General features: G+C 41.8%; 1 protein-coding gene across 1 annotated transcript in view; it reads right to left on the reverse strand.

The window, feature by feature from the left end:
* UVRAG (UV radiation resistance associated) overlaps positions 1-26,075 on the reverse strand; it is a gene marked incomplete in the record, with an annotated part of 561,854 nt that overhangs the window by 436,033 nt on the left and 99,746 nt on the right. The window contains 1 exon segment of the mRNA XM_053708703.1: positions 19,910-20,071. Coding sequence (XP_053564678.1) covers positions 19,910-20,071 — 162 coding nt within the window.

Raw genomic sequence — 26,075 nt, forward strand, 5'->3', positions numbered from 1 at the left:
AAGGTCATTCCTTTGGACAGATGAACCGGTGACAACCACCAGAGAAGCGAATCTCTGGTCTCCTGGTCCAGATTTAGCAGAGGGGACAGATCTGAGTAATCCCCATTCCATTGACTGAGCATGCATAGTTGCAGCGGTCTGAGATGCAGGCGCGCAAATGGCACTATGTCCATTGCCGCGACCATTAAGCCGTTTACCTCCATGCACTGAGCTACTGATGGGCTTGGAACGGAATGAAGGACACGGCAAGCATTGAGAATCTTTGATAACCTGGACTCCGTCAGGTAAATCTTCATCTCTACAGAATCTATAAGAGTCCCTAGAAAGGGAACCCTTGTGAGTGGTAACAGAGAACTCTTTTCCACGTTCACTTTCCACCCATGCGACCTCAGAAATGCTAGAACTATCTCTGTATGAGACTTTGCATTCTGAAAACTTGACGCTTGTATCAGAATGTCGTCTAGGTACGGAGCCACCGCTATGCCTCGTGGTCTTAGTACCGCCAGAAGTGAGCCCAGAACCTCTCTGGGCCGTGGCTAACCCGAAGGGAAGAGCCACAAACTGGTAATGCCTGTCTAGAAAGGCAAACCTCAGGTACCGATAATGATCTTTGTGAATCGGTATATGAAGGTAAGCATTCTTTAAGTCCACCGTGGTCATATATTGACCCTCTTGGATCATGGGTAGGATGGTTCGAATGGTTTCCATCTTGAACGATGGTACCCTTAGGAATTTGTTTAAGATCTTTAAGTCCAAGATTGGTCTGAAGGTTCCCTCTTTTTTGGGAACCACAAATAGATTTGAGTAAAATCCTTGTCCCTGTTCCGATCGCGGAAATGAGTGGATCACCCCCATGATTAAGAGGTCTTGTACACATTGTAGAAATGCCTCTCTCTTTACTAGGTTTGTCGATAACCTCGAAAGATGGAACCTCCCTTGTGGAGGAGAGGTTTTGAAATCCAGAAGGTAACATAGTAGATAAGGTTGAAAAAAAGACTGAAGTCCATCGAGTTCAACCTATACAAATCTAAAATACTTACAAAAAGCTCCAGTTAAGCTTAAATAACCCCATTAAAATGTGACCCATTTAATACTAGCAATCATATCCATGAATTTTGTTAGTATACAGAAACTTATCCAGACTATTTTTAAATGTATCTATGGTATTGGCATTCACTACCTCCTTTGGTAATGAGTTCCACAATTTTATTGCTCTCACAGTGAAAAAACGTTTCCGTTGCAGGAGATTAAATCTCCTTTCCTCCAACCTTAAATTATGACCTCTTGTCAGAAACAATTTTCTTGGAATAAACAGAGCTTCTGCCATCTCTGTATATGGGCCTTGAATATATTTATATAAAGTAATCATGTCACCTCTCAAGCGCCTTTTTTCTAAAGAAAACAGACCCAGTTTGGCTAGCCTCTCCTCATAGGTTAATTTCTCCAATCCCCTTATTAGCTTTGTGGCCCTTCTCTGAACTTTTTCTAGTTCTGCAATATCTTTTTTAGCAATTGGTCCCCAGAACTGCACTCCAAACTCAAGGTGAGGTCTTACCAGGGCTTTATATAATGACAGAATTATGCTTTCCTCCCTTGAATCAATACCTCTTTTAATACATGCTAGTATCTTATTAGCCTTTGAAGCCGCTGCCCTGCATTGTGCACCCATCTTTAGCTTGCTATCTATTACTACTCCCAAATCCCTTTCCTCCCGTGTTTGGCTAAGTCTTGTCCCATTTAAAAAATACGTAGCCTGCTTATTTTTACTTCCAAAATGTAGAACCTTGCATTTTTCCGTATTAAATCTCATTTTCCATTCACTTGCCCATAGTTCTAATTTTAGCAAATCCCTTTGTAAAGAGAGTTCGTCCTGCTCTGACCTTATGACCTTACTTAATTTAGTATCATCTGCAAAAATAGAGATGTCGCTATTTAATCCTTGCTCCAAGTCATTTATAAAAATATTAAAAAGAACAGGGCCCAGTACTGATCCCTGGGGGACGCCACTGATTACCTTTGTCCAATCTGAGTATGATCCATTTACTACTACTCGTTGCTCCCTATCTTTTATCCAGTTATTTATCCATGAGCTAACATTTTCAGCTATTCCCAGTCCCTTAATTTTGTGCATTAATCTCTCATGTGGCACTGTATCAAATGCCTTTGCAAAATCTAAGTATATCACATCCACTGATTCCCCTTTATCTATATTTTGACTTACTTCCTCGTAGAATCTAATCAGATTAGTTTGACATGATCTATTTCTCCTAAAGCCATGCTGATTAGAACTCATAATCTTGTTTACACGAATATGCTCATCAATATAATCCCTTATAATCCCTACAAATATCTTCCCCACTATTGATGTCAGACTAACTGGTCTATAGCTTCCTGGATCATCCCTGCTTCCCTTTTTGAAGAGTGGCACCACATCAGCTTTACGCCAATCCTGGGGTACCATGCCTGAGGATAATGAGTCTTGAAAAATTAAGAGTAAAGGTTTGTCTATAACAGTGCTAAGTTCCCTCAACACCCTTGGGTGTATTCCATCTGGGCCTGGAGTTTTATTTACCTTAATATTTTCCAGTTTTTTCCTGATATCCTCTAAACAAAACCCAGTTAGTGGTATGGACTGGCATGTTCTATTATGTTCAAAAGTATCATTCAATGGTTCTTCTCTTGTGTATACTGAAGAAAAAAACTGGTTTAGTACCTCAGCCTTCTCCCTGTCATTATTTATCATGCTACCCTCCACACATTTTAATGTACCTATATTATCCTTCTTAGATTTTTTGCTATTTATGTACTTAAAGAACCTTTTAGGGTTAGACTTAGAATCCTTAGCAATTAATTTTTTATTTTCAATTTTGGCTAATTTGATTGCTTTCTTGCATGCTTTGTTACATTCCTTATAAATATTGTATGCTGAGTCTGTACTATTTTCTTTTAATAATTTAAATGCCCTACGTTTTTTCCTAATTTCTCTTAACACATTTTTATTTAGCCATAATGGCTTTGTTTTTTTATTTTTACTTTTATAACCATATGGTATGTGTTGATATGTATATTTATTTAACACATTTTTAAATATTATCCATTTATTCTCTGTATTTTTATTAGAAAATACATTGTCCCAATTTATATTATTTAATGATTTCCTTAAATCGTTGAATTTTGCTTTCTTGAAATTAAAAGTCTTAGTTAAGCCTTTAAAACACTGCATTTGAAAATAGATTTCAAATGTGACCATGTTATGATCACTGTTACCCAAATGTTCTTTAACTTCTATGTTTGATATTATATCTGTATTGTTTGATAGCACTAAATCCAATATAGCTTTACTCCTAGTTGGCTCCTCTATTAATTGTGACAAGAAGTTATCCCTGAGAACATTTAAAAATCTATCCCCCTTAGCTGAATTACTAGTTTCATTGGCCCAGTTTATATCAGGGTAGTTAAAATCTCCCATAATTACAGCACAGTTATAAGCAGCCTTACCTATTTGGATAAGTAGTTGAGTTTCCTCCGGGTCACTAATGTTGGGAGGCTTGTAGCATGTTCCTAGTAATATTTTTTTAGGATTTTTTCCCCCCACTCTTTATTTCAAGCCACAGGGTCTCTACATTGTCACTTGTATCATAAATATCTTCCCTTATTGTAGGTTTAAGGTTAGGTTTAATATACATGCAGATTCCTCCACCCCTTTTATTATTCCTGTCCCTCCTAAATAATGTATACCCCTCTAAGTTAACTGCCCAGTCATGTGAATCATCCCACCAAGTTTCAGTTATACTGATAACATCATAGTCCTCTTCTGCAACTAAGAGCGTCAGCTCCCCCATTTTACCTGTCATGCTTCTTGCATTTGTTGTCATACATTTAATTTTCATGTGCTTTCTGCTGCTACTCGGTGTGCTTTCCTCTATATTTTCTAATGTGACATTTCTTAAGTCATCCCTTCCTTGTGATATTAAGGGATTGTCATATTCACAGACTGATCTCTCTGTTCTATTTTGTTCTAACTGACCCTCCCCCACTTTGCCTAGTTTAAAAGGTTCTCTAAACGTGCTACCATCCTTTCCCCCAACATACCTGCACCCATGTCATTCAGGTGCAATCCATCCTTACTGTACAAATTGTACCCTAGTGAAAAATCAGCCCAGTGTTCTAAAAAGTCAAACCCCTCATTTTTACACCATGTCTTTAGCCATGAATTAACAGACCTTAACTCCTTCTGCCTTACTGAATTAGCACACGGCACTGGTAATATCTCAGAAAATATTACTTTGGAGGTCCTTGCTTTAAGCTTGCTACCTAACTCCCTGAAGTCATTTTTTAGGACTCTCCATCTCAGGTATCCCTGAGATATAATCTTTAACGTCCAGGGATCCTGCACATCTCTTGCCCAAGCCTGGGCAAAGAGAGAAAGTCTGCCCCCCACTAAATCCGTCTCTGGATAGGGGGCCCTGACTTCATGCTGTCTTAGGGGCGGGAGTAGGCTTTCTGGCCTGCTTGCCCTTGTTCCATGACTGGTTGCCTTTCCAACCTTGTCTGTAACGAGCAGTAGTTCCTTCCTGTTTTGGAGCGGAGGAAGTCGATGCTGCTCCTGCCTTGAAGTTACGAAAGGCACGAAAATTAGACTGTTTGGCCTTTGGTTTGGCCCTGTCCTGAGGAAGGGCGTGGCCCTTACCTCCCGTAATGTCAGCAATAATTTCCTTCAAGCCGGGCCCGAATAAGGTCTGCCCTTTAAAAGGAATGTTAAGTAGTTTAGACTTGGAAGTTACATCGGCTAACCAGGATTTAAGCCAGAGCGCTCTGCGCGCCTGTATGGCGAATCCGGAATTTTTAGCCGTAAGTTTGGTTAGATGTACTACGGCATCTGAAACAAACGCATTAGCTTGCTTAAGGGTTCTAACTTTGCTCAAGGCCTCATCCAACGGCTCTGTGCGAATCGCCTCTTCCAGAGACTCAAACCAGAATGCCGCTGCAGCCGTGACAGGCGCAATGCATGCAAGATGCTGCAAAATAAAACCCTGTTGAACAAACATTTTCTTAAGATAACCCTCTAATTTTTTATCCATTGGATCTGAGAAAGCACAGCTATCCTCCACCGGGATAGTGGTACGCTTGGCTAACGTAGAAACTGCTCCCTCCACCTTAGGGACCGTCTGCCATAAGTCTCGTGTGGTGGCGTCTATAGGGAACATTTTTCTAAATATCGGGGGAGGGGAAAAAGGCACACCGGGTCTATCCCACTCCTTACTTATAATTTCTGTAAGTCTTTTTGGTATAGGAAAAACGTCAGTACACACCGGTAGCGCATAGTATCTATCCAACCTACACAATTTCTCTGGAATTGCCACCATGTCGCAATCATTCAGAGCCGCTAATACCTCCCCTAGTAACACACGGAGGTTCTCAAGCTTAAATTTTAAATTTGAAATTTCTGAATCCGGTCTTCCCGGATCAGAACCGTCACCGACAGAATGAAGCTCACCGTCCTCATGTTTCCTCAAATTGTGACGCAGTATCAGACATGGCTCTCGTGTCATCAGCGCGCTCTGTCCTTAAGCCAGAGCTATCGCGTTTGCCCCTTAATTCGGGCATATTATATAATACTTCTTTCATAACATTAGCCATATCATGTAAAGTGATTTGTAAGGGCCTAGATGTACTAGGTGTCTCAATCCTACGCATCTCCCGAGCGGGAGACGCAGGTACTGACACGTGAGGAGAGTTAGGCGGCATAACTTCCCCCTCGTTGTCTGGTGATAGCTTCTTTATCGGTACAGATTGACTTTTATTCAAAGCAATATCAATACAATTGGTACACATCGTTCTATTGGGCTCCACATTGGCTTTTGAACATGATGAACAAACAGTTTCCTCTGAATCAGACATGTTTAAAACAGACTTAGCAATGAAACTAACAAGCTTGGAAATCACTTTCAATAAATTTTACAAGCAATATAATTAAACAATTCTTAACAAGAAGTGTATTATTAGCAGAGGATTGCACCCAGTAGCAAAAGGATGATTAACCCCTCAATACCCAAAACGGATAAAACAAATATCAATTAAGATTTAACGCTTTTAATCACAGTCAGCACACTGTCACAGATCTGCTGTGACTGATTACCTCCCTCACAAATGAAATTTGCAGACCCCTGAGCTCTCTAGAGACGTCCTGGATCAAGGAGGAAGAAGCAGAAATAATTTTAACTGCGCAACAAGGCGCTAAAACAAGGGCCCTCCCACTCCAATCACAACAGTGGGAGCCCTGATATAACGGTTTCCATGCAGAAAAATATGTTAGCCATGTGGAAAAAAATCATGCCCAAAGCGATTTATCACAAAAGTACCTCACAAAAACGAATAACATGCCAGTAAACGTTTTATTAAAAAACAACATTTTTCAATGTCATGCAAAGCTATCACTAAGCCTGCTACCAGTCGCTACCACTGCAGAGAAGGCTTAAGTATTATTTCAGTGTTAACAGTATTTTCTCAGTCAAATTCTAGTCCCTAGAATATAACTCGACTGCGCATACATTTATCAGCCTGATACCAGTTGCTACTACTGCATTTAAGGCTGTACTTACATCATACGGTAACAGCAGTATTTTCTTAGTTAATTCCATTCCCAGAAAATAAAGTACTGCACATACCTCATTTGCGGAGGACCCCGCATGCTATTCCCAGTTTCTGAAGTTACCCCACTCCTCAGAATGTCGAGAACAGCCAGTGGATCTTAGTTACGCCTGCTAAGATCATAGATTAAAAACGCAGGCAGTTTCTTCTGCCTGAGATAGAAAAACAGCACACTCCGATGCCATTTAAAATAATAAACTTTTGATTGAAGAATAGTTAAGTAAAAACTCCAGCTCCTCTCGCGACCTCCTTCTTTGTTGAGGGTTGCAAGAGAATGACTGGATATGACATGTGAGGGGAGGAGCTATATAGCAGCTCTGCTTGGGTGATCCTCTTGCAACTTCCTGTTGGGAAGGAGAATATATCCCATAAGTAATGGATGACCCGTGGACTGAACACACTTAACAAGAGAAAGCTATACTAAATGATACAGAGAGTATAGCAAACTGTTATAAAAGCCGTACAAAATGATACCGAGAGTATAGCAAACTGTTATAAAAGCTGTACTAAATGATACCGAGAGTATAGCAAACTGTTATAAAAGCTGTACTAAATGATACCGAGAGTATAGCAAACTGTTATAAAAGCTGTACTAAATGATACCGAGAGTATAGCAAACTGTTATAAAAGCTGTACTAAATGATATGCTCAATTTAGATCATGAAATACAATTTTAGCTTTTATGTCCCTTTAACTAACAAAAATAAAAATAAGTATGGGGGATAAAATGTATCTATGGATTTTAAAAGGAACTTCCATCTGTGCTGGCTGCACCATTAGTTGATCTATTCACACAATGACTGTCAAGAGCTGCTCCAGATTATTGGGAATTGCTGATATAGTAGCAAAGTCTTCTATAACAGAGTCTGACAGTGATCGAATAAGAAATACATTCTCATAAAAGAGAAGGATTGTGTCTGAAAACTCAAACAAGCCCTAGTCACTGGATTCCCTCTGTTTTATATTAAGGCACTTCTAAGTGACGATCATTTTACTTGTGCCTAAGACATAAATGAATAACTAAGCTTTAGAGAACGTCAGAACTTTAAAAAGGTCAGGCCATTAAAAATCTATCAAAACAAAAGAATTACTGATGGTAAATCCTAGTGTCTCAGTGCTATAAAACATAACTTATGTAAGAACTTACCTGATAAATTCATTTCTTTCATATTGGCAAGAGTCCATGAGCTAGTGACGTATGGGATATACAATCCTACCAGGAGGGGCAAAGTTTCCCAAACCTCAAAATGCCTATAAATACACCCCTCACCACACCCACAATTCAGTTTAACGAATAGCCAAGTAGTGGGGTGATAGAAAAAAAAGGAGTAAAAGGCATAAAAAAAAAAAAAAGGAATTGGAAATATAATTGTGCTTTATACAAAAAAACATAACCACCATAAAAAGGGTGGATCTCATGGACTCTTGCCAATATGAAAGAAATTAATTTATCAAGTAAGTTCTTACATAAATGTTTTCTTTCATGTAATTGGAAAAGGTCCATGAACTAGTGACGAACGGGATAGTAATACCCAAGATGTGGAACTCCACAGAAGAGTCACTAGAGAGGGAGGGATAAAATAAAAAACAGAATTTATGCTTACCTGATAAATTTCTTTCTCCTGTGATGTATCGAGTCCAGGGATTCATCCATACTTGTGGGATATTCTCCTTCCTATCAGGAAGTGGCAAAGAGAGCACCCACAGCAGAGCTGTCTATATAGCTCCTCCATTAGCTTCGCCCCCCCCATTCATTCGACCGAAGAAACTATATAGAAACTATAGGGTGCAGAGGTGACTGAAGTTTTTAAAAAAAAAATACACTACCTGTCTTAAACAGACAGGGCGGGCTGTGGACTCTATACATCACAAGAGAAAGAAATTTATCAGGTAAGCATAAATTCTGTTTTCTCTTGTAAGATGTATCGAGTCCACGGATTCATCCATACTTGTGGGATACCAATACCAAAGCTTTAGGACACAGATGAAGGGAGGGACAAGACAGGTACCTTAAACGGAAGGCACCACTGCTTGTAGAACCTTTCTCCCAAAAATAGCCTCCGAAGAAGCAAAAGTATTGAATTTGTAAAATTTGGAAAAAGTATGAAGCGAAGACCAAGTCGCCGCCTTACAAATCTCTTCAACAGAAGCCTCATTTTTAAAAGCCCATGTGGAAGCCACTGCTCTAGTAGAATGAGCAGTAATTCTTTCAGGAGGCTGCTGGCCAGCAGTCTCATAAGCCAAACGGATGATGCTTTTCAGCCAAAAGGAAAGAGGTAGCCGTAGCCTTTTGACCTCTCCGCTTACCAGAGTAAACAACAAACAATGAAGATGTTTGACGGAAATCTTTAGTTGCTTGTAAGTAGAACTTTAAAGCACTAACCACTTCAAGATTGTGCAACAGACGTTCCTTCTTTGATGAAGGATTAGGACACAGTGAAGGAACAACAATTTCCTGATTGATATTCCTATTAGAAACAACCTTAGGAAGGAATCCAGGTTTGGTACGCAAAACCACCTTATCTGCATGGAAAACCAGGTAAGGTGAGTCACACTGTAAAGCAGATAACTCAGAAACTCTTTGAGCCGAAGAGATAGCTACTAAAAACAAAACTTTCCAAGATAGAAGCTTAATATCTATGGAATGCATAGGTTCAAACGGAACCCCTTGAAGAACTTTAAGAACTAAGTTTAGGCTCCATGGCGGAGCAACAGGTTTAAATACAGGCTTGATCCTGACTATGGCCTGACTAAATGCTTGAACGTCTGGAACATCTGCCAGACGTTTGCGTAAAAGAATAGACAGAGCAGATATTTGTCCTTTTAAAGGAACTAGCTGATAATCCCTTCTCCAATCCTTCTTGGAGAAAAGACAATATTCTAGGAATCCTAATCTTACTCCATGAGTAACCCTTGGATTCACACCAACAAAGATATTCGCGCCAAATCTTATGATAGATTTTCCTGGTGACAGGCTTTCTAGCTTGAATCAGGGTATCAATGACCGACTCAGAGAAACCACGCTTTGATAGAATCAAGCGTTCAATCTCCAAGCAGTCAGATTAGATTTGGATGCTTGAATGGACCTTGGATTAGAAGGTCCTGCCTCATTGGCAGAGTCCACGGTGGAACAGATGACATGTCCACTATGTCTGCATACCAAGTCCTGCGTGGCCACGCAGGTGCTATCAGAATCACCAAAGCTTTCTCCTGCTTGATTCTGGCAACCAGACGTGGGAGGAGAGGAAACAGTGGAAATACATAGGACAGACTGAAGGACCAGGGCACTGCTAGAGCATCTATCAGTACCGCCTGGGGATCCCGGGACCTGGACCCGTAATGAGGAAGTCTGGTGTTCTGACGGGACGCCATCAGATCCAATTCTGGAGTGCCCCATAGCAGAGTCAGCTGGGCAAATACCTCCGGATGGAGCTCCCACTACCCCGAATGAAAAGTCTGACGACTTAGGAAATCCACCTCCCAGTTCTCTACCCCTGGGATATGGATTGCTGAGAGATGGCAAGAGTGATCCTCCACCCATCGGATTATTTTGGTTACCTCCATCATCGCTAGAGAACTCAGTGTTCCTCCTTGATGACTGATATAAGCTACAGTCGTGATGTTGTCCGACTGAAATCTGATGAATTTGGCCGCAGCTAGCTGAGGCCACGCCTGAAGCGCATTGAATATCGCTCTCAGTTCTAGTATGTTTATCGGGAGGAGAGTTTCCTCCCGAGACCATCTAGCTCTCCCCAAGTGTCACAACCAGTAACGCCTGCACAAGTGACGCCAAGTACCTCTAGTGCGTCAAATTCATTTACTTTACAAGACATGGCCACAGTTATGAATACAACCCTCACAGAGGTTTTATCTAAACTACCTGGTTTACAAGGAAAGCACGACAGCTCTGGGTTAAGAACAAATGCTGAGCTGTCTGACGCTTTAGTAGCCGTATCCGATATACCCTCACAATGTTCTGAAGTAGGGGTAAGGGATTTGTTATCTGAGGGAGAAATTTCTGATTCAGGAAAGTCGCTCCCTCAGACAGATTCGGATATGACGGCCTTTAAATTTAAGCTTGAACACCTCCGCTTATTGCTCAGGGAGGTATTAGCGACTCTAGATGATTGTGACCCTATAGTGGTCCCAGAGAAATTGTGTAAAATGGACAAATACTTAAAGGTTCCTGTTTACACTGATGTTTTTCCAGTCCCTAAGAGGATTGTGAATATTGTTACTAAGGAGTGGGATAGACCAGGTATTACGTTCGCTCCCCCTCCTGTTTTTAAGAAAATGTTTCCCATATCTGACACCATGCGGGACTCGTGGCAGACGGTTCCTAAGGTGGAGGGAGCTATTTCTACTCTTGCTAAGCGTACAACTATACCTATCGAAGACAGTTGTGCTTTCAAAGATCCTATGGATAAAAATTTAGAGGGTCTCCTGAAAATTTTTGTTCATCAAGGTTTTCTTCTCCAACCTATTGCGTGCATTGTTCCTGTAACTACTGCAGCTGCTTTCTGGTTCGAGGCTCTAGAAGAGGCTCTCCAGATGGAGACTCCATTAGAGGATATTATGGATAGAATTAAGGCCAATTCTTTCATTACAGATGCCGCTTTCCAACTGGCTAAATTAGCGGCAAAGAATTCAGGTTTTGCCATTTTAGCACGCAGGGCGTTATGGCTTAAGTCCTGGTCTGCTGATGTGTCATCAAAATCTAAACTTTTGAACATCCCTTTCAAAGGAAAGACCCTATTCGGGCCTGAACTGAAAGAGATTATTTCAGACATCACTGGAGGGAAAGGCCATGCCCTCCCTCAGGATAAAACAAATAAAATGAGGACCAAACAAAATAATTTTCCTTTCGGAACTTCAAAGGTGGTCCCGCTTCAGCTTCCCCTGCTGCAAAGCAAGAGAGGAATTTTGCCCAATCCAAGTCAGTCTTGAGACCTAACCAGGCTTGGAACAAGGGTAAACAGGCCAAGAATCCTGCAGCTGCCTCTAAGACAGCATGAAGGGGTAGCCCTCGATCCGGGACCGGATCTAGTAGGGGGCAGACTTTCTCTCTTCGCTCAGGCTTGGGCAAGAGATGTTCACGATTCCTGGGCTTTAGAAATTGTGTCCCAGGGATATCTTCTGGACTTCAAAGACTCCCCCCAAGGGGGAGATTTCACATTTCTCAATTGTCTGCAAACCAGACAAAGAGAGAGGGGTTCTTACGCTGTGTAGAAGACCTACATACCATGGGAGTGATCCGCCCAGTTCCAAAAGCGGAACAAGGGCTAGGGTTTTACTCAAACCTGTTTGTGGTTCCCAAAAAAGAGGGAACTTTCAGACCAATCTTGGATCTCAAAATTCTAAACAAATTCCTCAGAGTACCATTATTCAAGATGGAGACTATTCGGACTATTATACCGTTGATCCAGGAGGGTCAATATATGACTACCGTGGACTTAAAGGATGCGTATCTACACATCCCTATTCACAGAGATCATCATCAATTCCTCAGATTCGCCTTTGACAGGCATTACCAGTTCGTGGCCCTTCCCTTCGGGTTGGCCACGGCTCCCAGAATTTTCACAAAGGTGCTAGGGTCCATTTTGGCGGTTCTAAGACCGCGGGGCATAGCAGTGGCGCCTTATCTAGACAACATCTTAATTCAGGCGTCGACTTTCCAGCTAGCCAAGTCTCACACGGACATCGTGTTGGCTTTTCTGAGATCTCACGGGGTGGAAGGTGAACATAAAAAAAGAGTTCTCTCTCCCCTCTCACAAGAGTTTCTTTCCTAGGGACTCTGATAGACTCGGTAGAAATGAAAATTTTTCTGACAGAGGTCAGAAAATCAAAACTCTTAACCACTTGCCGAGCTCTTCATTCCATTCCTCGGCCATCAGTGGCTCAGTGTATGGAGGTAATCGGACTCATGGAAGCGGCAATGGACATAGTTCCTTTTGCCCGTCTACACCTCAGACCACTGCAACTATGCATGCTTAAACAGTGGAATGGGGATTATGCAGATTTATCTCCTCAACTACATCTGGACCAGGAGACCAGAGATTCTCTTCTCTGGTGGTTGTCTCAGGACCACCTGTCTCAGGGAATGTGTTCCCGCAGGCCAGAGTGGCTCATAGTAACGACAGATGCCAGCCTGCTAGGCTGGGGTGCAGTCTGGAACTCCCTGAAAGCACAGGGTTTATGAAACTCTCCTCCCAATAAACATTCTAGAACTGAGAGCGATATTCAATGCGCTTCAGACGTGGCCTCAGCTAGCTGCGGCCAAATTCATCAGATTTCAGTCGGACAACATCACGACTGTAGCTTATATCAATCATCAAGGAGGAACACAGAGTTCTCTAGCGATGATGGAGGTAACCAATATAATCCGACGGGTGGAGGATCACTCTTGCCATCTCTCAGCAATCCATATACCAGGGGTAGAGAACTGGGAGGCGGATTTCCTAAGTCGTCAGACTTTTCATCCGGGGGAGTGGGAGCTCCATCAGGAGGTTTTTGCCCAGCTGATTCAGCTATGGGGCATACCAGAATTGGATCTGATAGCATCCCGTCAGAACGCCAAGCTTCTGTGTTACGGGTCCAGGTCCCGGGATCCCCAGGTGGTACTGATAGATGCTCTTGCAGTGCCCTGTTCCTTCAATCTGGCCTATGTATTTCCACCGTTTCCTATCCTCCCACGTCTGGTTGCCAGAATCAAGCAGGAGAGAGCTTCGTTGATTCTGATAGCACCTGCATGGCCACGCAGGACTTGGTATGCAGACCTAGTGGACATGTCATCTGTTCCACCTTGGACTCTGCCAATGAGGCAGGACCTTCTAATCCAAGGTCCATTCCAGCATCCAAATCCAATTTCTCTGCGTCTGACTGCTTGGAGATTGAACGCTTGATTCTATCAAAGCGTGGTTTCTCAGAGTCGGTCATTGATACCCTGATTCAAGCTAGAAAGCCTGTCACTAGGTAAATCTATCATAAGATTTGGCGCAAATATCTTTCTTTATTGGTGTGAATCCAAGGGTTACTCATGGAGTAAGATTAGGATTCCTAGAATATTGTCTTTTCTCCAAGAAGGATTGGAGAAGGGATTATCAGCTAGTTCCTTAAAAGGACAGATATCTGCTTTGTCTATTCTTTTACACAAACGTCTGGCAGATGTCCCAGACCAAGCGTTTAGTCAGGCCTTTGTTAGGATCAAGCCTGTATTTAAACCTGTTGCTCCGTCATGGAGCCTAAACTTAGTTCTTAAGGTTCTTCAAGGGGTTCCGTTTGAACCTATGCATTCCATAGATATTAAGCTTCTATCTTGGAAAGTTTTGTTTTTAGTAGCTATCTCTTCGGCTCGAAGAGTTTCTGAGTTATCTGCTTTACAGTGTGACTCACCTTACGTTGTATTCCATGCAGATAAGGTGGTTTTGCGTACCAAACCTGGATTCCTTCCTAAGGTTGTTTCTAATAGGAATATCAATCAGGAAATTGTTGTTCCTTCACTGTGTCCTAATCCTTCATCAAAGAAGGAACGTCTGTTGCACAATCTTGATGTGGTTCGTGCTTTAAAGTTCTACTTACAAGCAACTAAAGATTTCCATCAAACACCTTCTTTGTTTGTTGTTTATTCTGGTAAGCGGAGAGGTCAAAGGGCTACGGCTACCTCTTTCTTTTTGGCTGAAAAGCATCATCCGTTTGGCTTATGAGACTGCTGGCCAGCAGACTCCTGAAAGAATTACTGCTCATTCTACTAGAGCAGTGGCTTCCACATGGGCTTTTAAAAATGAGGCTTCTGTTGAGATTTCTAAGGCGGCGACTTGGTCTTCACTTCATACTTTTTCCAAATTTTACAAATTCAATACTTTTGCTTCTTCGGAGGCTATTTTTGGGAGAAAGGTTCTACAAGCAGTGGTGCCTTCCATTTAAGGTACCTGTCTTGTCCCTCCCTTCATCCGTGTCCTAAAGCTTTGGTATTGGTATCCCACAAGTATGGATGAATCCGTGGACTCAATACATCTTACAAGAGAAAACAGAATTTATGCTTACCTGATAGAAATGTATCAGGTAAGCATAAATTCTGTTTTCTCTTGTGATGTATCGAGTCCACGGCCCGTCCTGTCTGTTTAAGACAGACAGGTAGTATATTTTTATTTTAAAAACTTCAGTCACCTCTGCACCCTATAGTTTCTCCTTTTTCTTCCTAGCCTTCAGTCGAATGACTGGGGGGTGGAGCTAAGGGAGGAGCTATATAGACAGCTCTGCTGTGGGTGCTCTCTTTGCCACTTCCTGTTAGGAAGGAGAATATCCCACAAGTATGGATGAATCCGTGAACTCGATACATCACAAAAGAAAGAAATTTATCAGGTAAGCATAAATTCTGTTTTTTTCTATCCTATTAAATCGGATGATTATTATCCGATTAATCGGATAGAAAAAAAGATTAAAAAAAATAAATAAATTACATTTTTTTTGCACAATCTTAGTTGCAGTAGATCATCAGATTAAAGCAGCTGGTGCTGTGCAACTGACCAGCTAATCGCTGACCACCTAATTGATAATGACATTTGTTGACAACTATTTTTATGATTAAACTTACCGATTAGTTGTTGCAGCCCTACATCACAGATAAAATGATTAGCATGTTGAAGCAAGCGAACAATGCTAGAAAAATCAGAATCTGTTCCCTGTTGCGCTAAGCTTTCCAACCAGAAGGTTGATGCAGCTGCAACATCAGCTATAGAAATTGCAGGCCTGAGAAGATAGCCAGAATATAAATAAGTTTTCCTTAGATAAGATTCAAGTTTCCTATCTAAAGGATCCTTAAAGGAAGTACTATCTTCCATAGGGATAGTAGTACGTTTTGCAAGAGTAGAAAAAGCCCCATCAACTTTGGGGATTTTTTTCCCAAAACTCCAATATGGCTGCTGGCAAAGGATACAACTTTTTAAACCTAGAAGAAGAAATAAAATAAGTACTAGGCCTATTTCATGCCTTTGAAATCATATCAGAAATAGCATCAGGAACTGGAAAAACCTCCGGAGTAACCACAGGAGGTTTATAAACAGAATTTAAACGTTTACTAGTTTCAATATCCAGAGGACTAGTTTCCTCAATATCCAAACTAATTAACACTTCTTTCAACAGGAAACGAATATACTTCATCTTAAAGAGATAAGTAGATTTGTCAGTGTCAATATCTGAGGTAGGATCTTCTAAATCAGATAGATCCTCATCAGAGGAGGATAATTCAGTATGTTTGTTATCGGTCATTTGAAAATTCATCATCTTTATGAGAAGTTTTAAAAGACCTATTATGTTTATTAGAAGGCGGAATAGCAGACAAAGCCTTCTGAATCGCATCAGCAATACAATCTTTTATATTCACAGGGATATCATGTACATTAGATGTTGAAGGAACAACAGGCATTGTACTAGTACTGATGGATACATTCTCTGCATGTAAAAGCTTATCATGACAACTGTTACATACTACAGCTGGAGATATAATCTCCGCTAACTTACAACAAAATACACTTATCTTTGGTAGAACGGTTATCAGGCAGCAGGGATCCAACAGTGGTTTCAGAAACAGGATCAGATTGAGACATCTTGCAAATGTAAGAGAAAAAACAACATATAAAGCAAAATTATCAATTTCCTTAAATGGCAGTTTCAGGAATGGGAAAAAATACAAAAAGCATAGCCCTCTGAGCATAGAAAAAATGCAAGAGGCATATAGATAGTGGGGTTTAAATAATAAAATTATTTGTCACCAAGTATGATGCGCAACGCAAAACAAATTTTTTTGGCGCTAACATCCGGAAATGACCCAACTCGCGTCATGGCAGACGCAACCTTGTGCAAGGAAACCTGGCTTCAACTAAGACGCTGGAAATGGCGAATTTGCGTCACCGAACGTATCTTTGCGGCAAAAAAAAAATTTGCAGCCAAGAATGACGCAATAAATATTAGCATTTTGCGGCCTCATGAGCCTAAATTTTGCCCGTGAAAATGAATGAAAACAGTCAATTTTGAAGAAAAACAGAATTTATGTTTACCTGATAAATTACTTTCTCCAACGGTGTGTCCGGTCCACGGCGTCATCCTTACTTGTGGGATATTCTCTTCCCCAACAGGAAATGGCAAAGAGCCCAGCAAAGCTGGTCACATGATCCCTCCTAGGCTCCGCCTACCCCAGTCATTCGACCGACGTTAAGGAGGAATATTTGCATAGGAGAAACCATATGATACCGTGGTGACTGTAGTTAAAGAAAATAAATTATCAGACCTGATTAAAAAACCAGGGCGGGCCGTGGACCGGACACACCGTTGGAGAAAGTAATTTATCAGGTAAACATAAATTCTGTTTTCTCCAACATAGGTGTGTCCGGTCCACGGCGTCATCCTTACTTGTGGGAACCAATACCAAAGCTTTAGGACACGGATGATGGGAGGGAGCAAATCAGGTCACCTAGATGGAAGGCACCACGGCTTGCAAAACCTTTCTCCCAAAAATAGCCTCAGAAGAAGCAAAAGTATCAAACTTGTAAAATTTGGTAAAAGTGTGCAGTGAAGACCAAGTCGCTGCCCTACATATCTGATCAACAGAAGCCTCGTTCTTGAAGGCCCATGTGGAAGCCACAGCCCTAGTGGAATGAGCTGTGATTCTTTCGGGAGGCTGCCGTCCGGCAGTCTCGTAAGCCAATCTGATGATGCTTTTAATCCAAAAAGAGAGAGAGGTAGAAGTTGCTTTTTTTGCGAAAAAATATGAAGGAATTGTTCAAAATTCACCAAAATTTCACCACAGTGTCTTAAAGACTTAAAAGTATTGCACACCAAATTTGGAAGCTTTAACCCTTAAAATAACGGAACCGGAGCCGTTTTTAACTTTAACCCCTTTACAGTCCCTGGTATCTGCTTTGCTGAGACCCAACCAAGCCCAAAGGGGAATACGATACCAAATGACGCCTTCAGAAAGTCTTTTCTATGTATCAGAGCTCCTCACACATGCGACTGCATGTCATGCCTCTCAAAAACAAGTGCGCAACACCGGCGCGAAAATGAGGCTCTGCCTATGATTTGGGAAAGCCCCTAAAGAATAAGGTGTCTAAAACAGTGCCTGCCGATATAATCTTATCAAAATACCCAGATTAAATGATTCCTCAAGGCTAAATATGTGTTAATAATGAATCGATTTAGCCCAGAAAAAGTCTACAGTCTTAATAAGCCCTTGTGAAGCCCTTATTTACTATCTTAATAAACATGGCTTACCGGATCCCATAGGGAAAATGACAGCTTCCAGCATTACATCGTCTTGTTAGAATGTGTCATACCTCAAGCAGCAAGAGACTGCTCACTGTTCCCCCAACTGAAGTTAATTCCTCTCAACAGTCCTGTGTGGAACAGCCATGGATTTTAGTAACGGTTGCTAAAATCATTTTCCTCATACAAACAGAAATCTTCATCTCTTTTCTGTTTCTGAGTAAATAGTACATACCAGCACTATTTTAAAATAACAAACTCTTGATTGAATAATAAAAACTACAGTTAAACACTAAAAAACTCTAAGCCATCTCCGTGGAGATGTTGCCTGTACAACGGCAAAGAGAATGACTGGGGTAGGCGGAGCCTAGGAGGGATCATGTGACCAGCTTTGCTGGGCTCTTTGCCATTTCCTGTTGGGGAAGAGAATATCCCACAAGTAAGGATGACGCCGTGGACCGGACACACCTATGTTGGAGAAAGACTATACCCCAGGTAAGAAAAAATAACTTCCTAAATATCTTTTTCCCAATTTTGAAACGGATAGTCTGCAAAAGGAAATATACATAAACCTGACTCATGGCAAATATAAGTACAATACATATATTTAGAACTTTACATTAATAGATAAAGTGCCAAACCATAGCCGAGAGTGTCTTAAGTAATGAAAACATACTTACCGAAAGACACCCATCCACATATAGCAGATAGCCAAACAAGTGCTGAAACAGTTATCAGTAGAGGTAATGGAATATGAGAGTATATCGTCGATCTGAAAAGGGAGTTAGGAGATGAATCTCTACGACCGATAACAGAGAACCTATGAAAAGATTTCCCGCTAAGAAAACCATAGAGTTCAATAGGTGATACTCCCTTCACATCCCTCTGACATTCACTGTACTCTGAGAGAAAACAGGCTTCAAAATGCTAAGAAGCACATATCACAGAAGAAAATCAAGCACAAAACTTACTTCACCACCTCCATAGGAGGCAACGTTTGTAAAATTGAATTGTGGGTGTGGTGAGGGGTGTATTTATAGGCATTTTGAGGTTTGGGAAACTTTGCCCCTCCTGGTAGGATTGTATATGCCATAGGTCACTAGCTCATGGACTCGGGCCGCCCATGGAAAAAACTTATTTTTTCAATGAGGTGACATTTTCCCCTTTTAGCCAAATAGCCGTGCAAGCCATACGGCACTGAAGCAGGCTATTGGGGAAGACGTGGAAAGTCACTATTAAAAAAAAAAAAAAAAAATTGTTTTGCTGTGGGCGGCAGGACAAACGTCCCAACAAAATAAAGGTACTTGTTTTATACATTTAAAAACGTCATGACTGAAAGTCCATTTTATTGATAGTTTTTTTTTCAATATAAAAAGACTCAACTAACAAAATAGATAATATGTAGAGATATGTGTAATTGTTCCGACAATAAGCTAGCAGGACAATAGGGTATCACATTCGTATGAGCATGATTGATTGTTGCTTCCAAATAAAGGTTCTCAAGTTCGCCTAATTACTGTGGGGGGTAACATAAGGGATACGACACCCCCTGATGATGTTCCATATGCCTATGATTATGTCAGATGTTCACTTTTGCCATGGTGATTACCCATTAGCCACCTGGGCATGTCACCCCTCATTTTAAGAGAGGCTTCTCCTCTAAGAGTTAGAATTTGCCCTGTTGTAGTGCTTATTTTGGGGTACTAGGGGTCCCTTTGATAGGCCAGAGGTGTGTGAACGGCAACTTGTATACAGGCCATTGCCATTTTTAAAGAGGTATGAAACCCCACATTTAAATATAGGTTATCACCTCTATTATGTGAGAGCTATTGTGTGTGTGTTGTATGTGGTCTTTGCAGTATGGACTCCTTTGAAGCCATTGCCCCCATACAATAAAAACATTTGAAGGACAACAACAGTCTTCTGTGGTCTTAAGACTCTCACAATTCTTTAAATGAACAGAACTAAAATAAAAAGGATACAGGTTATTTCAACTGACCTGTGGACCCAAATACTTCAGTCCATCTAAATTCACTTTCCATTCAATTAACAGTCGAAAGGCTTCTTTTTTTCCTCCCCATATCCTCACTACAAAACAGGAGACAGATGTATCCAGACGATCAGGCATTAAACCAAAATCTAGACTTCTCCATGTGGGATTCTGAAGTTAACAAGATTAAAGCAAAGGGATACAATTTGTATTAGTAACGTAACAAAGTGACAAATATATAAATGCAAACATTATTATCTAAAGATATAAAAAGGGACAAAATATTTTACTGTTGTTGCATTTAAGATGGCTCTTAATGGTTTTTAAAACAGATATTCCTGCCAAAGAAAAAACTAAAATACATACGTACGTACATATACATATATATACACAAACATATACATACATGTGCGCATGCACACACATGCATTGCCCGGCACCAATCAAATGCTGTTAGGTAGTGCTAGGCTACAGGAGCGCATGCAATACAAAAGCTATAGAGCAGGCTGTATGGCTTCTTATTGGCTGTACTACCTGGTCACAAAATAGTGAAAAAGTCTTCAGCCAAGAAAAAGTGGTGGTGGGGGAAATTCTTTATTAAATATTAAATAAGGGCATCATTTCAGCTTTTGTTATTAGTTAGAGAAATGAATATTGAATTTTCCAAACCAGGTTGATGGAAAGCACCCCAATCTAAGTATAAAGGGCTCCCATTGATCAATCAGCAGCAGGGATTGTGAGCGATTTTGTGCCATGGTACTTACTGGTCTCTAGTGAGCTGACAAAGTATTCTCTAACATACAGCTCTAGGCTTGCACTTTTATTTATAGGGGCTCACGTTGATTGACCAGTTGTACGGGGAGGGAGCGATTGTTCGCTGCAGTCCCCACTGGTGTCCGGTAAACCTTTTTGTTTGTTCTTTATTATTATTTTTCTTGTTCACACAGCAATCTCCCAAAGCACAACTAATGCTCAAGTTTATAGGGGAAAAAAAAGAAAATCAATAAAGTCAAATCTGTGAGTCTCAATGAAAGATTATTACTGCTTTTCACTTTAGCATTTCCCTGCAGTACAACCAATAAAAGTATTGTCAACCTCACCAGCAGAGATTAAATGAACATGGTCAATAACTGTAAATGAAGAATCTCTGATTATACCCTGAAAAAACAGAATTTATGTTTACCTGATAAATTTCTTTCTCCAACGGTGTGTCCGGTCCACGGCGTCATCCTTACTTGTGGGATATTCTCTTCCCCAACAGGAAATGGCAAAGAGCCCAGCAAAGCTGGTCACATGATCCCTCCTAGGCTCCGCCTACCCCAGTCATTCGACCGACGTTAAGGAGGAATATTTGCATAGGAGAAACCATATGGTACCGTGGTGACTGTAGTTAAAGAAAATAAAATATCAGACCTGATTAAAAAAACCAGGGCGGGCCGTGGACCGGACACACCGTTGGAGAAAGAAATTTATCAGGTAAACATAAATTCTGTTTTCTCCAACATAGGTGTGTCCGGTCCACGGCGTCATCCTTACTTGTGGGAACCAATACCAAAGCTTTAGGACACGGATGAAGGGAGGGAGCAAATCAGGTCACCTAAATGGAAGGCACCACGGCTTGCAAAACCTTTCTCCCAAAAATAGCCTCAGAAGAAGCAAAAGTATCAAACTTGTAAAATTTGGTAAAAGTGTGCAGTGAAGACCAAGTCGCTGCCCTACATATCTGATCAACAGAAGCCTCGTTCTTGAAGGCCCATGTGGAAGCCACAGCCCTAGTGGAATGAGCTGTGATTCTTTCGGGAGGCTGCCGTCCGGCAGTCTCGTAAGCCAATCTGATGATGCTTTTAATCCAAAAAGAGAGAGAGGTAGAAGTTGCTTTTTGACCTCTCCTTTTACCTGAATAAACAACAAACAAGGAAGATGTTTGTCTAAAATCCTTTGTAGCATCTAAATAGAATTTTAGAGCGCGAACAACATCCAAATTGTGCAACAAACGTTCCTTCTTTGAAACTGGTTTTGGACACAGAGAAGGTACGATAATCTCCTGGTTAATGTTTTTGTTAGAAACAACTTTTGGAAGAAAACCAGGTTTAGTACGTAAAACCACCTTATCTGCATGGAACACCAGATAAGGAGGAGAACACTGCAGAGCAGATAATTCTGAGACTCTTCTAGCAGAAGAAATCGCAACTAAAAACAAAACTTTCCAAGATAATAACTTAATATCAACGGAATGTAAGGGTTCAAACGGAACCCCCTGAAGAACTGAAAGAACTAAATTGAGACTCCAAGGAGGAGTCAAAGGTTTGTAAACAGGCTTGATTCTAACCAGAGCCTGAACAAAGGCTTGAACATCTGGCACAGCTGCCAGCTTTTTGTGAAGTAATACCGACAAGGCAGAAATCTGTCCCTTCAGGGAACTTGCAGATAATCCTTTTTCCAATCCTTCTTGAAGGAAGGATAGAATCCTAGGAATCTTAACCTTGTCCCAAGGGAATCCTTTAGATTCACACCAACAGATATATTTTTTCCAAATTTTATGGTAAATCTTTCTAGTCACAGGCTTTCTGGCCTGAACAAGAGTATCGATAACAGAATCTGAGAATCCTCGCTTCGATAAAATCAAGCGTTCAATCTCCAAGCAGTCAGCTGGAGTGAAACCAGATTCGGATGTTCGAACGGACCCTGAACAAGAAGGTCTCGTCTCAAAGGTAGCTTCCAAGGTGGAGCCGATGACATATTCACCAGATCTGCATACCAAGTCCTGCGTGGCCACGCAGGAGCTATCAAGATCACCGACGCCCTCTCCTGCTTGATCCTGGCTATCAGCCTGGGGATGAGAGGAAATGGCGGGAACACATAAGCTAGTTTGAAGGTCCAAGGTGCTACTAGTGCATCCACTAGAGCCGCCTAGGGATCCCTGGATCTGGCCCCGTAGCAAGGAGCTTTGAAGTTCTGACGAGAGGCCATCAGATCCATGTCTGGAATGCCCCACAGGTGAGTGACTTGGGCAAAGATTTCCGGATGGAGTTCCCACTCCCCCGGATGCAATGTCTGCCGACTCAGAAAATCCGCTTCCCAATTTTCCACTCCTGGGATGTGGATAGCAGACAGGTGGCAGGAGTGAGACTCCGCCCAAAGAATAATTTTGGTTACTTCTTCCATCGCTAGGGAACTCCTTGTTCCCCCCTGATGGTTGATGTACGCAACAGTCGTCATGTTGTCTGATTGAAACCGTATGAACCTGGTCCTCGCAAGCTGGGGCCAGGCCTGGAGAGCATTGAATATCGCTCTCAGTTCCAGAATATTTATCGGTAGAAGAGATTCTTCCCGAGACCAAAGACCCTGAGCTTTCAGGGATCCCCAGACCGCGCCCCAGCCTATCAGACTGGCGTCGGTCGTGACAATGACCCACTCTGGTCTGTGGAACATCATCCCTTGAGACAGATTGTCCAGGGACAGCCACCAACGGAGTGAGTCTCTGGTTCTCTGATTTACTTGTATCTTCGGAGACAAGTCTGTATAGTCCCCATTCCACTGACTGAGCATGCACAGTTGTAATGGTCTTAGATGAATGCGCGCAAAAGGAACTATGTCCATCGCCGCCACCATCAACCCGATCACTTCCATGCACTGAGCTATGGAAGGAAGAGGAACGGAATGAAGTATCCGACAAGAGTCCAGAAGCTTTGTTTTTCTGGCCTCTGTTAGAAAGATCCTCATTTCTAAGGAGTCTATAATTGTTCCCAAGAAGGGAACCCTTGTTGACGGGGATAGAGAACTCTTTTCCACGTTCACTTTCCAGCCGTGAGATCTGAGAAAGGCCAGGACAATGTCCGTGTGAGCCTTTGCTTGAGGAAGAGACGACGCTTGAATCAGAATGTCGTCCAGGTAAGGTACTACTGCAATGCCCCTTGGTCTTAGCACCGCTAGAAGGGACCCTAGTACCTTTGTGAAAATCCTTGGAGCAGTGGCTAATCCGAAAGGAAGCGCCACGAACTGGTAATGTTTGTCCAGGAATGCAAACCTTAGGAACCGATGATGTTCCTTGTGGATAGGAATATGTAGATACGCATCCTTTAAATCCACCGTGGTCATGAATTGACCTTCCTGGATGGAAGGAAGGATAGTTCGAATGGTTTCCATCTTGAACGATGGGACCTTGAGAAATTTGTTTAAGATCTTGAGATCTAGGATTGGTCTGAACGTTCCCTCTTTTTTGGGAACTATGAACAGATTGGAGTAGAACCCCATCCCTTGTTCTCTTAATGGAACAGGATGAATCACTCCCATTTTTAACAGGTCTTCTACACAATGTAAGAACGCCTGTCTTTTTATGTGGTCTGAAGACAACTGCGACCTGTGGAACCTCCCCCTTGGGGGAAGTCCCTTGAATTCCAGAAGATAACCCTGGGAGACTATTTCTAGCGCCCAAGGATCCAGAACATCTCTTGCCCAAGCCTGAGCGAAGAGAGAGAGTCTGCCCCCCACCAGATCCGGTCCCGGATCGGGGGCCAATATTTCATGCTGTCTTGGTAGCAGTGGCAGGTTTCTTGGCCTGCTTTCCCTTGTTCCAGCCTTGCATTGGTCTCCAAGCTGGCTTGGCCTGAGAAGTATTACCCTCTTGCTTAGAGGACGTAGCACCTTGGGCTGGTCCGTTTTTACGAAAGGGACGAAAATTAGGTCTATTTTTTGCCTTGAAGGGCCGATCCTGAGGAAGGGCGTGGCCCTTACCCCCAGTGATATCAGAGATAATCTCTTTCAAGTCAGGACCAAACAGCGTTTTCCCCTTGAAAGGAATGTTTAGTAGCTTGTTCTTGGAAGACGCATCAGCCGACCAAGATTTCAACCAAAGCGCTCTGCGCGCCACAATAGCAAACCCAGAGTTCTTAGCCGCTAACTTAGCCAATTGCAAAGAGGCGTCTAGAGTGAAAGAATTAGCCAATTTGAGAGCATTGATTCTGTCCATAATCTCCTCATAAGGAGGAGAGTCACTATCGAGCACCTTAAGCAGTTCATCAAACCAGAAATATGCGGCAGTAGTGACAGGGACAATGCATGAAATGGGTTGTAGAAGGTAACCCTGCTGAACAAACATCTTTTTAAGCAAACCTTCTAATTTTTTATCCATAGGATCTTTGAAAGCACAACTATCCTCTATGGGAATAGTGGTGCGTTTGTTTAAAGTAGAAACCGCTCCCTCGACCTTGGGGACTGACTGCCATAAGTCCTTTCTGGGGTCGACCATAGGAAACAATTTTTTAAATATGGGGGGAGGGACGAAAGGAATACCGGGCCTTTCCCATTCTTTATTAACAATGTCCGCCACCCGCTTGGGTATAGGAAAAGCTTCTGGGAGCCCCGGCACCTCTAGGAACTTGTCCATTTTACATAGTTTCTCTGGGATGACTAAATTTTCACAATCATCCAGAGTGGATAATACCTCCTTAAGCAAAATGCGGAGATGTTCCAATTTAAATTTAAATGTAATCACATCAGATTCAGCCTGCTGAGAAATGTTCCCTAAATCAGTAATTTCTCCCTCAGACAAAACCTCCCTGGCCCCCTCAGATTGGGTTAGGGGCCCTTCAGAGATATTAATATCAGCGTCGTCATGCTCTTCAGTAACTAAAACAGAGCAGCCACGCTTACGCTGACAAGGGTTAATTTTGGCTAAAATGTTTTTGACAGAATTATCCATTACAGCCGTTAATTGTTGCATAGTAAGGAGTATTGGCGCGCTAGATGTACTAGGGGCCTCCTGAGTGGGCAAGACTCGTGTAGACGAAGGAGGGAATGATGCAGTACCATGCTTACTCCCCTCACTTGAGGAATCATCTTGGGCATCATTGTCATTATCACATAAATCACATTTATTTAAATGAATAGGAATTCTGGCTTCCCCACATTCAGAACACAGTCTATCTGGTAGTTCAGACATGTTAAACAGGCATAAACTTGATCAGAAAGTACAAAAAACGTTTTAAAATAAAACCGTTACTGTCACTTTAAATTTTAAACTGAACACACTTTATTACTGCAATTGCGAAAAAACATGAAGGAATTGTTCAAAATTCACCAAATTTTCACCACAGCGTCTTAAAGCCTTGAAAATATTGCACACCAATTTTGGAAGCTTTAACCCTTAAAATAACGGAACCGGAGCCGTTTTAAG

Source organism: Bombina bombina, chromosome 3 (genome assembly GCF_027579735.1).
Source record: "Bombina bombina isolate aBomBom1 chromosome 3, aBomBom1.pri, whole genome shotgun sequence".
In the NCBI taxonomy this organism is placed as follows: domain Eukaryota; kingdom Metazoa; phylum Chordata; class Amphibia; order Anura; family Bombinatoridae; genus Bombina; species Bombina bombina.